Source organism: Rhinolophus ferrumequinum, chromosome 27 (genome assembly GCF_004115265.2).
Source record: "Rhinolophus ferrumequinum isolate MPI-CBG mRhiFer1 chromosome 27, mRhiFer1_v1.p, whole genome shotgun sequence".
Classification (NCBI taxonomy): domain Eukaryota; kingdom Metazoa; phylum Chordata; class Mammalia; order Chiroptera; family Rhinolophidae; genus Rhinolophus; species Rhinolophus ferrumequinum.
In genome coordinates this window covers 22,756,006-22,772,009 of record NC_046310.1, presented here as the reverse complement: position 1 = coordinate 22,772,009, position 16,004 = coordinate 22,756,006, and the positions used below count along the sequence as shown (strand labels likewise).

Below are 16,004 nucleotides of genomic sequence, written 5' to 3'. Positions count from 1 at the left end.
AAATTAAGGCATGAGAAGACTAAGTGACCCGTACAATGTCACACAAAAGGAAGCAGCAAAGGCAGGATTCAAACCCAGGTTATCTGGCACCACTATTGTTCACACTCTTAACAACTAAGCCACATCATGGCTCTCAAGAGCTAGAGAAGTGGAAATCTTCACTAATTGAATAATTTTACATTAAATACACTCCACCTCACTGTTCTGACATTATCAGTCATAGTTAATTAAGAGCTGACTATAGAACTACAGTCTACAGTCAGACTCTAATGATCAATGGTAGACAAAATTTTAAATTGAAGTCATTAATTTTCAAAGAGCTATCAAAAGATTTAACTTATAAGTGTTTCAGTGAATAATTTATGGCAACATAATAGCCCTCTGGAACAACTGAAAATATTATTAGATGATCAGAACAGAACTCTTTTACACTAATAACTCTTGCACATTTTTCTTACTTAAGTTTACTGGGGTGACATCCTACATTTTTCATTTATTTTTCTTTTTAACTACAACACTCAAATTTTTTAATGATATACATAGAAGAGTAAATAATAGTTACTACCTGAGTATCCTAAAAGTAATCAAGTCACCAACCACCTAAATCACAAGTGAAAAGAAATCATTCACCTAGTAACTAAGAAAACATTTTCTAAAAGATTTAGAGAGAAAAAAATGCACTGTCCAAATCATAAGCACAGTAGGAAAGTAAGTAATATTTAAATATTTTTTCAATGCAAGGATTATTTTTTTTTTCCTCCCTCAAACAAATCATTATTTCTTTATCGTTAAAACTAATTTGGAAAGTAACTGAAGTATTCCATCTAAAAAAGAGTCAATCAACTGATCGGGAAAAGGCCTATGGAGCACAGGGAGCTCAAGTCCCGGTCATTTCTTTCCTGTGTTCTTTGAATTAGTTAATTACTGTCTCTGAGGCCAATCTCCACAATTTTTAATAGGGATAAAACTAACAGCTACCTTCATGGGTTTGCTGTAAGGCCTAAACTAAGTAATGTGAGAGAGAGAGTGCTTACCCAATTTCTACCTCCAAAGATCAGCCACAATTAGATTTAATACTACCTAATTCTGTATATTGAATGAAAGCATTCGCTTAAAATTTTCAATAATTCGACTAATATTTATGTTTTTAAATAGCTACTCTAATAATATTTGGGCTTAGCCACATTAAAATTTTTTAAATTTTACCAAAAATATTCAAATTGTTTTAAAACAATATCCAATAGAATAAATGAAAACTTCTCCTGCCCCATCTCTTCCAACTTTCTTCTGCTCCATGGAGGCAACTGTTTTTAACTCTTTCAGCTATTTCTCTGACAGTTACTACCTTATCTTTAAATAATATTTTTATACTGGTATTTCTTTTTTATACATTTTAAACATTTTTTCTTCTATTAACTTCCCCTTGTTATAAGGCCATAACTTTTATATTTAAACCACCTCTCCACCCTCCATCCTACTAATATAGTTTTCCTTTCTTACATAATTTGTGGGGTTGGGGGATTACTAAATGCCTTTGCTGTTTTTTTTCTCTATTTGTTGTCATCATATCTTTAACTCCCCCCAATGTCCCATTATAATCAAGTCCTCCCTTCCTCCCTTTTAACAGACACTTCCAGTCAGTCCTCCATTTTGCAGTCTACTGACTACTAGCATCTACAGTTACCACTGAGAAGTTGGATGGCATTCTGCCTCTCAAACCTTTGCCATAAATTATTTTTCTTTCGGAAACAGTTTGAAGACTGTTTCTTTATCTCTGATGACCTGAAATTTCATCACCCCTTGATCCTGTGACCCTTTTTAATTTAGAGCTTTTGGAGCCTAGACACATTTCATTGAACGGAGTTTGTTAAATATGTAGACTCTGTGACACAACGATAAGAAGACACAGGGAAATTAAAAGCATTAGGAAGGGAAAACACTTAATGATGTAAGAGGTGAAATATTGTCTATGACATCAGAGAAATGAAAAGAATTTATAAAGTTCAGAGGATAGAAAAATATGTCTGTTTTCAAAGAAAAGTGGGGAGACAAAATGGTTCACGTAAAATTGAAAGCATTTCTATTGAGAACTGAAGAATGAGTGAGACAGTGACATGAAAAGGTGGCATTCGAGAAAAAAAAGGCAAGAATAAATATACGATATCAGGAAAACAAAGGATATACTCAAGGAATATTGTAGTTCCACTTTGACTACAGCATCAAGATACATGTAGGGAAAAATGGGAAGTAGGGATGTATAGCTGTTAAGGTTGGCTGAACATGGAGAATCTCAAGCACCTGTGCTAAGGAGTCTGAAGCTATTATTAAATCTGAAATTACTATTAGATCCAGTTAGCATTTTGCAAATTACAATTTAAAATAAGTAACTTTTAAAACAATGCTAGAAGGAGAAATGAATTCAGGTTCAATTTAAAATTAGTAACTATTATTATAATAAAACAATACTAGAAGGAGAAATGAATTCAGGTTCAACTAACAGTTATGAAAATGGACTTACATATGATTAGATCTTCTTCCTCTATTTGTTTTCTTTCCTATGACTGGAGTGCCAAAATGTTCAGGGTTGGTGAGTGGGAGCTGGTCTAATGTCTGTGGGTAAGAACATAAACCCATCAAAAGTTATTACGTTGCAAGTTCTTTTTTCTTTTTAAACCAAATCAGTTAAAGAATATGCTTAGATTTTGAGATAAAATAACTTCTCCCAAAGAATACTAAAATACAACTTCTCTAAAGATAGAAAATTCTTGTTTCAAAGATATTAAAATAAAGATGATTCAGCCCATTACTGAAAACAAAAAGGTAAAAAGAAATTTAGCTAGTCTCTCTAGATGATTGCATTATCTATTTGAATGGTGATAGGCTTCTAACAATGATTAAAATACAAAACAAATACAACTCAGTGGAAACATAGATTTGAGAGCTAAGACACCTACCTACCTATATGTAAGGACCTGACTAACTCCTAGATTGGGACCAATTGCTCAAATTTTTCTTTGCACATAAGGGAATATTAACATATAAAGTTCTCCGTTAGTAACAGAAACAAAATTAATTATCAGAATAAGCATCAACTGCCTGAAAAAAGACTTCATTCAGATAAGCTATATTATTACTTTGTAAACATTTTCCACAATAAACCTTTATTAAAGAAAATGTAAAAATTAATTTTTCTACATTTAATATTTCATTTTCCCTTCCTTTTTAATCTGCGGCTCCAATACTGTGCTTAGTATGAAGATGTCAATAAATGAATATTTCTTTCTTGTTATCAACTGACAATTCAATGTCAACCCATTTGTCCCTAATACTGATTTCCAGGCAAGGAATTGGTTGATAGTTAAAAGTAAAATGAAAAACAAAAGGATTTTGGAATGATTCCCTTTGGTTTTCAATAGTTGATACTTTAAGTAGATTTTTCTTGCCATTATTTCCTGAAAAGGTCCGTATATCTAAAAAGTTAAGGTATCAACCTAAAGATGCTATCCCAACTAACTTAATTCTCTGAATATCAATTCTGATAATATTCCTACTTTTTCGGCATTTTTAAAGAGTTTTCCCTAGTTGCTATTCTTTTCACCCCTCCAATAAAACCTTTCCTATTACAGATAATTTCATAAACACTAGGGGAACAAAAAAATCCCAGGAAAACTGTCAGGATTGAAGTGAGGGTGAGAAACTACTTAGGATAAAGAACTCCTCAAAGGTACAAACCATGAAACAGTGCCCATCAACCTAGATTTAAAGATTAGATATCTAAATACAAACGAATGCTAATATTTAAAAGGAAATTTTTAATTTTAAAATTGAGATAATTTTCAGATGAACTAAAATGTGAAAAGGGGAAGCATATTAAGAATCTATTTTGCATAATTCATTAGAATATAGGTAAACGCATTTAAGGTACATATATATCCAACAGCAAAGAATATGGAATAGGATAAGGGGACTAGCCATTAAGCATTAAATAAAGAGTAATTCCTTTAAAAGATAGACAAAAATCAGAACTTTTATGGGGCAAAACCTAATTTTTCAAACTTAAGTTTGTAAATTGAGCATTTAAAAAATATTATCTGGAGGCAAAAGTTGGCCCAAATACAATAACATGCCAAACAGAAACTCTCTAGAAGTCACTTGTCATTAACTCCTAATTATGTTTTCCAAGGATGAAAATTTCAAAGTATTGTATTTGGTAAACAGGAAAAATAAATTAATATGGATTCACTTTCTGACAACCTAACAGAAGGGTTAAATGCCCCTTCTCACTCCCCTAAAATTAAGGTTGCTCTCTTGAAAGCAGAGATTCCTATTATGTACTGTGATTTCTATTTTAAGCATCTGCTCATCATTTCACTTATTACAGAAAAAAAAACAAAAATGCAGGATTTCTGAAGAGTTATCTAGGAATCACATATAGGAATTTTCAAATAAACCACAGTCTCTCCCCGATATGTAATAGAGTGAGAACAAAAGAAACAGTATTTCTGTCCCTGGCCTCAATCCACATGTAGCACATCTAGCAGGAGCACGTCTACCTCAAGTGATAGGGGAGGGCAGAATTTGTCTTGTCTTACACCTAAAGAGCAAAAAGCAGACACTCCTTGCTATATTACAGGCTCAAAGAAAATTCCATAGCCCTAGGGAAAACATGTCTATAGTCCTGTTACCTAAAACAGACTGCAGGAAATATGGAATTGGGATTTTTATGTAACCTTTCTTCAGAATTTTCAATTGCAGGTAGTAAATGCACAGAGAGAATACCAGCTGATGAAACGACTTCTGGATAATATTCAAGTTGTGAATGCTCTGTAGAAATACTCTCACACCCCAACAACTAAGGTGGTTATGGGTGGAACCAGTGATTTTAATGCTGAAATTCAAACTGAAGTGCTATTGTGATGTCTTATGGAAATCTTGAATTTAAGTCTTTGTTTAGGTATGTAGCTTATTGACGGGATTAGTGACCCTAAAAACTGCCAGTATGATGCGGCTTTTCTCTCAAAGGCCAAAGTTATTACTAATAATAACAATGCTGAGTAATCTTTCACAAAATTAAAATTGTTTTTGGAAAATCATAAATAAAGGGAAAGAATATGTAGATGGTAGATTAAGTATACTCCTGGACATGTTTTCCCAGAGCTTACTTAATATACTTACAATTTAAAAACATTTTTAATTGCTTAATGCTTTTTCTCCTTCAATAGGTGGTAAGTTGCCCGAGGATAAATTCTGTTATCTACTTGGCTTTCCCTTGTGTCCCCATTACCTAGCACAGCACCTGGCATATGGGACTGGGGAAAGGAAAAATATACCAGCATTCCAATTACCCTCCAGCAAAACATAAAGTATAACGTGTATGACACACACCGTGAAACTGAGCCTCCTGCAAGGCAAGGAGACAAGGAGCTACTTGCTCGTACTGCTTCAGCCTTTATACCACAATTGTCTTATGAACTATTCCAACTTAAAATTCTCTTGGAAAAATACAATTAGTATTTTACATACTTCTCTGGATTAAATAAGACACATGCCTTCACTTAACAGATTAAAAAATCAAGTGTTCAAGCCCCCCGTATTCACTGACCCAGTATAACTGTACATGTTCTAAGGGAAATGAAATTATTTCTAAGAATTACCTCAACTCCGAATTCTGTTACTTCATCAGTGTAAGAAGCCAAATTCACTGCATTTGACCCAAAGCTGTATGCATTTTCTATATTTAAACTTTCACAATCAATTCAACAAATATTTATGGAAAGTTTTTGTGTAAAAAACACTGCTGGGAAAAGGAGAGCCTATCAAGATGACAAAAACATAGCTATTCCCCAAAACAACTTAAAATCTCAGAGGGAAAATACGCAACCAAAAAGACCATAAAATAAGAATGAGCGAAGTGCAAAAGCATGAAAGGAGAAAGAGATCAAATGTGGTTCGAGAGCTCAGGAAAGACATCACAAAAGAGGAAGCATTTCTAGTGGCCTTAAGAAGAGCAGGGCTTCTTCCATACGTTACTTCTATCTGACATTCAATTGAATAGGCAGAGATCTGCGCTGCCATTCATCCAGCACAGTCTGGGTTGTAGATGGCTAAGGTCTTTGGCCAAAACACAAATAAGTGCTAAAATACCATCAATGTGATATATCCAATATTTCACTGTCTTTACCTTAAACATCTGTATTATTGAGTTCATGTAATATTACCTATCCATAATACATTTATACCCTGTTGTGAGAGGTTCATAAGATAATTCTACATATATCATCTCCTGTGGTTCTTACAATGCTGTCAAGTAAAGCATTATTACTAGTTATTTCACTATTTCGTAGTCTAACACTAACAGATAAGTCTTCTGTTCAAGGTCTCCTGTTCATTTCTACTAAAATGTGACGCACTGAATTGGGTCTAACTAAGCATGTTTTTAGAATGTAACTGTAACATTTATACACAATACTAGTGGCAGTATAGTATTAAAACACAGGCTTGGGAGCCAAAAAGCCTTAGTTTGAACCATCTTTGCAACTAATTGAGTTTTGGAAAGTCACTTAACCTCCCTGTGCTTTAGCTTCATATGTAAAATGGACATAGTAACAGCACCAATATCATATGTTTGTTAAAGATTAAATGGGTTAATATTAGTCCTAACTTAGAAACATGTTTGGCAAATAAGTGATAAATGTTTGTTAAATAAAAAATAAACTATGATTAAGATAATAAAGATGTTCACTTTCTATAAACTAAGTTAATTTTTATTAAAGGGGAAAAGTCTACAAATATGGATCTTTCATAAATATTACTTGTGGTCAATATAGAATGCTGAATGATATGCTTAGAAACCATCAAATGTGGGTTTCGAAAATATTAAAACAGGAAATAGGACTTCTTCCTTATCCTTTTTCTTAAAGGAATTGTAATTAACTTAGATATTTTGTACATTTGACAGCAGTCAAATCAAACCCTACTGTAAAGACTTATACTAACTTGTAATTGTTAAAATACAGTTTGGCTTTATTTTCCTTCCTTTACCATATTTACCTGTATAAAAAAAGAAGAAGAGCAGGGCTCAGGAGAAACCAAGAAAACAAAGCATGAACCATAACCTAGAAATACCAAGTAGTCTTATGAGGCAGAGAAGTACAGAGAAATGGCAGAAGATGAGACTGGGAAGATAAGCTGGAATCATAATATAGACTCTGAATTGAAATAGCAATTCAATCATTTAAGGGAAGGAAAAATATTTTCAAAACAAAAAACCCACAAAGTCTAATGGTTTAACAAGTATTAAAGTGTCGCCCCTCTGCCACCCCAACTGTTCTAAATAGTGACTAGAAAAAAAAAATCATGGTTGGGCCACACTGTACGTTAGTTAATATTTATAGGCTAGATTAGAGAATAACACTATAACACTATGTCTATCTTTAAAATTCTAAATGGCAAGCTACAGATTTACAAAATTTTGTGAACCCTCCATTTTCAGTAACTGAATAACATCTTTCAATTTTAAAGCATGGCATTGGTGCTAGAAAGTGTTGGTTTGAGAACCAGCTCTGACCATCAGTTTTACCAACTGTACGTAGAAGATAATAAAGGTATCTACCTCATAATGTGAATGCAATCATGTATGTAAAGCATCGAACAAAGTCCCTGAGAAATATAAGCATTTCATTTATTCATCCAACTAACATTTATTCAGTTCCTACTCTGTGCCAGGCACTGTTCTAGGAACTGGGAACAAAGTGGTGAAGAAGACATACAAAATCCCTGCCCTTTTGACACATTCTAGAAGGAAGGCACACAGTAAACAACTAATTAAGCACATATACATATTTTGGTATCAGAGAACGATAGGTGCTACTAAGAAAACTAAATCAACCTAAAAAAAGAAGAGGAATGGAAGCAATTGTAGAAAGAGCAGCCAGGCAAGGCTTCTTTAAGGAGAGGCTACAATCATGTCACTAGTAGTTAGGGATTGTTTGTGGCATCTACCTACACACTCTTTAAGGATGATGGAGTTTAAGTGGATTACAAATCAGACATCTCTTTCTACAGTCATTTACACATTAAAAGAGTCTATATAAAAGTTACCTAAAGACAAGTTAAACAAGCCATTGTTTTCTCTTTGTGGAAAAATGCTAAAATACATTAGACAAAAAAGAACATAGAACCTGGTACTCAAACACAAAGCATTAAACAGTCTTCACAGGTTACCTTATAATGGTATTATGTATTAACTAATTTTCCTGATTAACAAATAAGTTGATAGAGTTGAGAAAGCAAAAACTTGCTCCTGCCAATACAAAATATTAGGACAAGTTCATGCCTTAAATAATTACTTACTTCACTTTCAGCAAAATGCCTCTCTCCCTTTAGGCACAGTGAAGATCGTCTCAGTGTCTTCTCATCTCCATCATCAAAAACTATGAGAGGAGGTAAAAACGGAAACTATTGAAGGGTTTTTCAAAGATTAACATGATGATATAAAATATTTAATTTTCTAAGTGCAAATAGAGCTATTGTTTAAAAAGATTATATTTGAAGTTCATTTCACATTTTATGTTTTCTATCGGACAATTTCAAATATAAAGTATCTTTTCCAATTTCTAGCGAAAAAGAAATAATATGCCTGAAATGAAAACATCTTCCCTGAAACAGAAAATATCAAATAAAAATAAGCAGTTAGCTTTTCAGGAAGAAACTATTTAAATGCTAATTAACCCTTCTCAATGTGGTAAAGGAAAGGCAAGTTTTCCTGCTGACAGATTTACTTAAGAAACGGAAAATAAGAGCAGAAATGTATATATTCAGACTGTCCCTAAAAAAATTACTTTTTAAAAATTTATAGCAGGGTTTCTCACCCTCAGCACTACTAACATTTTGGACCAGATAATTCTTTTCCATGCGGGGCTGTCCTGTGCACTGTCGGATATTTAAGGGCATCCCTGGACTCCAGCCACTAGATGCCAGTAGCTCCCCCTTCCCAGTTGTGACAGCCAAAATGTCCCCAGACACTGCCAAATGTATCCTGCGTGGTGAATTTGCCTCCTGTTGAAAACTCCTTATTTAAAAAAGTACTACAGTGTCCCAGCAAATTTACTGTAAGTTTATATATACAGAATATATGTATATTTTATGACATAATTTTAGCACATACTCACAAATCATGGGAAGAGAGTACCTCTGCTTTAAATAACATTGCCAGGCCTTGGTTTTAGAAATAGCAGTTTTTGACTAAGTATCAAAATTAGGTTGTTATACATTATGTGAGACTTCACATTATGTGAGAGGATAAGTAACTTTAAGTACATTTTTTTAATGTTGTAACTAAAATACTCAACAATAAACGTGTCACATTTATGAGACTGACAACCACACCTAATTACTATATGGATTTACTAAACAGAATTCCTCAGTCTTGTAACCTACATAAAAAGTAAAGTATCTCCTTATGTGTCAAAATTAAATTTTCCCTCACTCTTCACCTGTTTTTTTCTCATCCCACAAAAATATAAACAAAACTCACCGATACTATTTCAAAACTGCCAAATTTTGTCATCACCCAAAGACATTTTACTAGGTGTTTATTCTCATTTCTGACGCCATTAATAGTAAGAATTATTACCTTTTAATAAATAATACTGGGACAATTGGCTACTGATTTGCAAAAAAATAATATTTGATCATATTTCAGAATGTTCAAAAAATTAACTACTGGTAAAATAAAATGCTATTTGTGAAGCAAAAATAAAGCCATAAATTTAAGATGACACTGGAAAATAAATTTGTAACACTGATGGAAGGACGGTCTTCTTAAACTGCAAAGGAAAGACTGACCACATGTAAACTGACTATGAAAATTGACAGTAGTGATAAAAGCAATATGAGAAAAATAGGTGCAACTAAAGTAGAAAAGGCTAATATTCAGAATATATGAAGAACTCACATCCTAAAAACAATAAGAAAAAGATAACTATCCCCAAGAAGAAACGAGGGAGATCAGAGAGACAGCATACACTAGCAATTCAAAAGAGAAAATATACAAATGAAATGATGTTACCATCAATAAACAGGAAAAGTTGTTTACTCTCACTAATAATAATGGGAGCGGCATGTTAAAACAAAACTGAGAAAGTATTTTTGTCCATTTGGGCAAAAATTTAAAGATAATTACAATCAAATTTGATGAGAGTTGGAAAAACAAATGTACTCAAACACTGTTCATGAGAGTATAAATTAATACAGTCTTTTAGGAAGGTGATTTTCATTACCTACTAAAGTTTTACAAATACTGTTCACTTCAATCTATGCAGTTTTCAATGCATACACTGCGGAAATACTAGAAAAATGTACATGTACAAAGAGGTTTAATCCAGCATTTATTGTAATAGCAATAAAACTGGAACATCATTAGTAAAAACAATTAAGTTATGGTACATCAAATATTGTGAAATACAATACTGGAGTAAAAAGGAATTTCTCTGTTGCACAACATGAATAACACTACTGAAATAACACTACTGAATATGAATAACACTACTGAAATGTACACTTAAAAATAGTTAAGATGGGAAAAAAATTTTCTCTAAGATATACTTTGAAGTGAAAAAAGCTAGAAATCCAATTCTATAATACATCCACTAAATAATTTCTAATTATATGTTATGCACATATTAATGAAATAAATTTTTTAAATATCTGGAGAGATAAAAACCATTAACAGCAATAACATCTATGGCATTAGGGGAGGAAGTAAATCAAGGAAACTTTAGTTTAGTTGTAGCATCTTTGAAAATACATTTTTAAAATAAGAGTTATTCCCTTACCTACAGTGTACCAACTCGCATCTGTTAATTTATTGATAACAGCTTCCTGATATGCACCATCAAGATTCTTCACTTCCACAATAGCTCCAACCTAAAGTATTTTTAAAAGTTAGAAAAACTTTTAGAAGACAAGTAAACAAACCAAAAACTGGCTTTACTTTTTTTAATTGAGTGCATGATGTAAAGAATAAAATAACTACTGATTTGTATTAAGACACTGGCAATTTTATCCACCAGTGAAAATATCAACATAGTAAAAAGGTAAATAACACCTGCGTATTCTTATTAAACTGCCGTGCCTGTTGTACGCTAACAGGGTTTTGGGGGCCCCTAAAGGTCCTCACCTTGAGAACCGAAAGTACTATATGTGAAAATTGACTGTCCTTGTCCTACATTACCACTTCTCTTTGAAGAAGGCTGGGGAAGGGTAGGGATAATTCAGAAATAAATCTGAAGTCTCTTTAAGAGTTACAATGTAACACTAATGACAACTATTTAAAATATTTTCCATTTGATGAAGAAAATGCTGAGTTACATTTATATGGTCTTATAACTACATCAAACTAAAAAGTTTTTGCAGAGCAAAGGAAACTATTAACACAATAGAAAGGCAACCTCTGAAGTAGGAGAAAATATTTGCAAATCAAAAATCTAATAAGGGTTAATATCTAAAATATATCCACAACTCAATAGCAAAAAACAACAAGAACAAACAATACTATCTGAGTAATAATGGGCAGAGGATCTGAATAGACATTTCTCCAAAGAAAACACACAGATGGCCAACAGGTACATGAAAAGATCATCATCACTAAACATCAGAGAAATGCAAATCAAAACCACAATGACATATCACCTCATACCTGTTAGGATGGTATTTATCAGAAAGAAGTAAGTGTCAGCAAGGATGTGGAGAAAAGGGAACCCTTGGGCACTGTTGGTGGGAATGAAAATTGGTGCAGCCAACTATGGAAAACAGTATGGAGGTTCCTCAAAACATTAAAAATACAACTACCATAGGATCCAGCAACTCTGCTTCTCAGTTATTTATCCAAAGAAAATGAAAACGCTAATTTGAAAATACATACGCACCCCCATGTTCACTGTAACATTATTTACAATAGTCAAGACATGGAAGTAACCTGTATACATCGATAGATAAATGGATAAAGAAAATGTGGTGTATATATAATAATTGTTTAGCCACGAAACGGAAGGATTCTGCAATTTATGACAATATAGATGGACCTTGAGAGTATTATGTTAAGTGAAGTAAGTCAGAGAAAGACAAATACTTTTTGATATCACTTAAATGTGGAATCTAAAAAACAAACAAAAAAACGAAACCCATAGATACGGAGAACAGATTGGTGGCTACTAGAAAAGGAGTTGGCATGGGTGAATGGGGTCAAAAGGTACAAATTCCAGGTATAAAATGAAAAATAAGTCAGAGGATATAATGTACAGCATGGTGACTATCGTCAACGATACTGTAAAGCATATTTGAAAGTTGCTAACAGAGTACATTTTAAAAGTCCTTGCACAAGAAAAAAAAAGAAAAAATGTTAACTAGATTTACTACAGTGATCAGTTTGTAATGTATACAAATATTGAATCATTATGTTGTTCACCTAAAACTAATACAATGTTATATGTCAATTATACCTCAATAAAAATAAAACGTACATGGTCTTTATAGGGATAACAAAATAAAATTCCCACACAATGCCCAAAAGGGGGAAGGAAAATCTGGAGAATTACCAGAACTTTCATTAAATGACTACAGTCAATAAATACACGGTACGATTTTTTTAATTTAATACTCAAGTGGTCTAGGTATTATTTTTACGTGAACTCATTAAAAATAAATTTGGATAAAATATCATCACTTTTATTTCCTATAAGAAAAACATTTGCCAAATGCTGACACTTTCTATCAACTGATGGAAATCTACAAAGTATATTAGGGAACAATTCAAAATCCATATACAAAAAAGTCTATAGACAACGGGCCGGCCCGGTGGCTCAGGTGGTTGGAGCTCCATGCTCCTAACTCTGAAGGCTGCCGGTTCAACTCCCGCAAGAGATGGTGGGCTCGCCCCCTGCAACTAGCCACGGTAACTGGACCTGGAGCTGAGCTGCACCCTACACAACTAAGACTGAAAGGACAACAACTTGAAGCTGAACGGCACCCTCCACAACTAAGATTGAAAGGACAACTTGACTGGAAAAAAGTCCTGGAAGTATACACACTGTTCCCCAATAAAGTCCTGTTCCCCTTCCCCAATAAAAAACTCTTAAAAAAAAAGCAAGTCTATAGACAAGAAATATGTTTTAACTATCTTGAGACCAAAATTTAACATACTTGCATATGTCAAAATCAAAATGCTCCTAAGCCCTAATCACAAATAAAAACAATTTTAATAAAATAAGAAAAACCAAACAAGCAAAACAAACCAACTATACCACAATCAAAGAGGCTGGAACAGAAGAGAAAGATGCTTGAAGATTTTTCTATCCCTTCCCGCACTGAACATTTTTTTGTCGTTGGTACCAGCTGGCCTGTGCCAGGTAAACAGGGCAGTCAGGCAGTGAAGAACTATGTTTATGAGGCAAAAACACAAATTAAGGCATGGAGGTGTATGTTTTCTGAACATTCAGAGGGCACAATGCTTCAGTTATAGGCTGTGAGTCTATCAGCGTTTTGGTGCTGCCAGACCTTGGCCAGATTACTTTACCTCCTTCAGTTTCCTCTTCTGTAAAGAGCTGTTAGGAGGATTACATAACATAGTATGTGCAAAACACGCAGCACACAACACTAGCACGTTAAGTGCTAAATAAATGGTCACTAACGTCATATTATAAGTGTACGTGTTTTTGTCCTTTTATCCCTGGCAAGTGAACTTGTGCATGTAATAATTAAAGATGTCACCCACAAAACAGAAATGGTGGAAAGTAATTTTCATAAGATTTAAAAAAAAAAAACTCACAAGTTTTAGTCCTCCATAGTACTTATCCTATATGCAAGGTAACAATGCCCTCTGGTTCCAGTGAAAAGTTTTAAAACCAACCACAAAGAAAACTGGCAAAGTCATACATCTATCTAAATCTCTGAAAAGTACTGCTTCATCAGTAAAGGACTTTTTAAGAATCTATTGTTCCTTCAATTCTGTTAGCATTTCTTAAAAATTCACCCAGCCAAGCCAATGTCCCTTTTCAGACATTCAAAAGGGCCAAGGGGCACCTAGTGGCTTACCCACACATTCCCCTTAGTTTGCTCACTAGCAGAAAGTAAAGCAGCACTTATTTCACTGGCCAATGAGGAAAAATGAATGCAAAAGAATCAAACTATCTATGTGTATGAACATGTTCATCACTTTATAACTGCTTAATCACCCCCAAAATTTCTTCCGCCAGAAGTTGTTTCAAAGAATTAAAAGCTCTAAGGGTTATGTTTTTTTCTCACTTTTCACATCATCATGAAACTACATCACTTAATCTTAATGATGTAGGTGAACTACGACACCTATTAATTCTGGGAAATCCACCATATTAGTAAGTGTAACATGGAGAGACTGAAACAGATGAGTAAATAAAAAGCAATCAATACACTTCCATGATGTTCATTTCATTTCTGAACACAGGTTTTACTATCCTATCAGGTTTTCATGAACATTAAATCGACTTTTTTCTATAAGTCTCTTTAGAAAGAAATACGTATTTATCAACTCAATAACAAACCAGCCAATGAATTAAAAAGAAATGACCAAGCACAATTATAGAAGCATTGAAATGAATAAGGAATAAATAAATTACCTTTAATGGGCCCTTTATGTGGTCATCCTGAACTTCCACCGTTGAAGAATCATGTCTAAATGTTACCTAGAGATTATAAATTTAATTAGTCATGCACACACACAAAAATCAAGCAACACAAGCTCATCAATACATTAATTCATTTTTATCATAGTAATCTAAATAGCTGCCTACTTTATACAAAATCTCAATCCTTAAGTAGATTAATTGAAATTTTTATTTAAACAGACTAAATTACTTGATGTTTCACATATCGTACTTTATTCAGTACTATTAGTTATTAGTTTAGTTGTGTAATTTCTTTTCCTAAAATATGAGGTGAAAAGAGGTGGAGACCGTAGGCTAGTAGGTACTACAGTTGACCCCTGAACAACGTGGGGGTTAGGGCACCGACCCCTGGCACAGTTGAAAATCCATGTATAACTTTTGACTCCCCCAAAACTTTACTATCAGCCTACTGTTAACCAGAAGCCTTACCGATAACACAGTCGATTAACACACATTTTGTATATGTATTATATACTGTATTCTTACAATAAAGGAGCCTAGAGAAAATGTTTAAAAAAATCACAGAGAGAAAATATATTTACAGTATTTATTGAAAAAACCCCACGTATAAGTGGACCTGCACAGTTCAAACCCATGCTGTTCAAGGGTCAACAGGATATATCATTTTGTGAAGGCCTAGCTTGGTTATAAGCAGTAGCAACAAACATTTAATGAGAGCTAAGCATCAGGCTCAAGCATCAAACATATAATCTTCACAATAACCTTATTAGGTAGGTATGACTGCTCCCATTTTGTTGCTAAGAAAACTGAAGAACAAAATATAACTAACTGGTCCAAGATCCCAGAACTAGAACATGGTAGAGATGAAATTCAAACTCAGGCAGTCTGGCTGCAGAACTTTACTATACTCTGTATCAGTGTAGAAATCAGAGAATGGGAAACCAGACATGAGGAGAATAAGTTAAAATAAAGGGTTCATGTTTAAATACGTAATTAGTTGGTGAAAAACAAGATAGCTTCCAGTATTTGGTACAGAAAGAGTTGCTTTTCCTATACAAAGCAAGAGTTCTTACAGGGATTAGACCATTAACATGGTCTCATCAGATGTGTATGGTAATCAATTTAGGCTCCAGACTCACAAACCAGCTATGAAAGGAAATGTCCTGTACTCACAGCACTGCAGGCATTTCTGTTTCACAAAAGCACGAGAACACTTTATTTAAATCGTGTTTAAGCTTCTGCGGCATTCACTTACAGACTGTAGGCCACTTAAGGATGAAGACCAGGTCTATAACACTAGAGTTTCGATACCTAATATATCGCTTAACACATAGTTAATCCTCA

General features: G+C 33.6%; 1 protein-coding gene across 1 annotated transcript in view; it reads right to left on the bottom strand.

Annotated features, from left to right (window-relative positions):
- The window catches only part of ARID4B (AT-rich interaction domain 4B), a 121,341-nt gene that overhangs the window by 58,695 nt on the left and 46,642 nt on the right, over positions 1-16,004 (bottom strand). Inside the window, 4 exon segments of the mRNA XM_033099558.1 lie at positions 2,519-2,610; positions 8,353-8,432; positions 10,836-10,926; positions 14,652-14,717. Of these exon segments, the coding sequence (XP_032955449.1) occupies positions 2,519-2,610; positions 8,353-8,432; positions 10,836-10,926; positions 14,652-14,717 (329 nt within the window).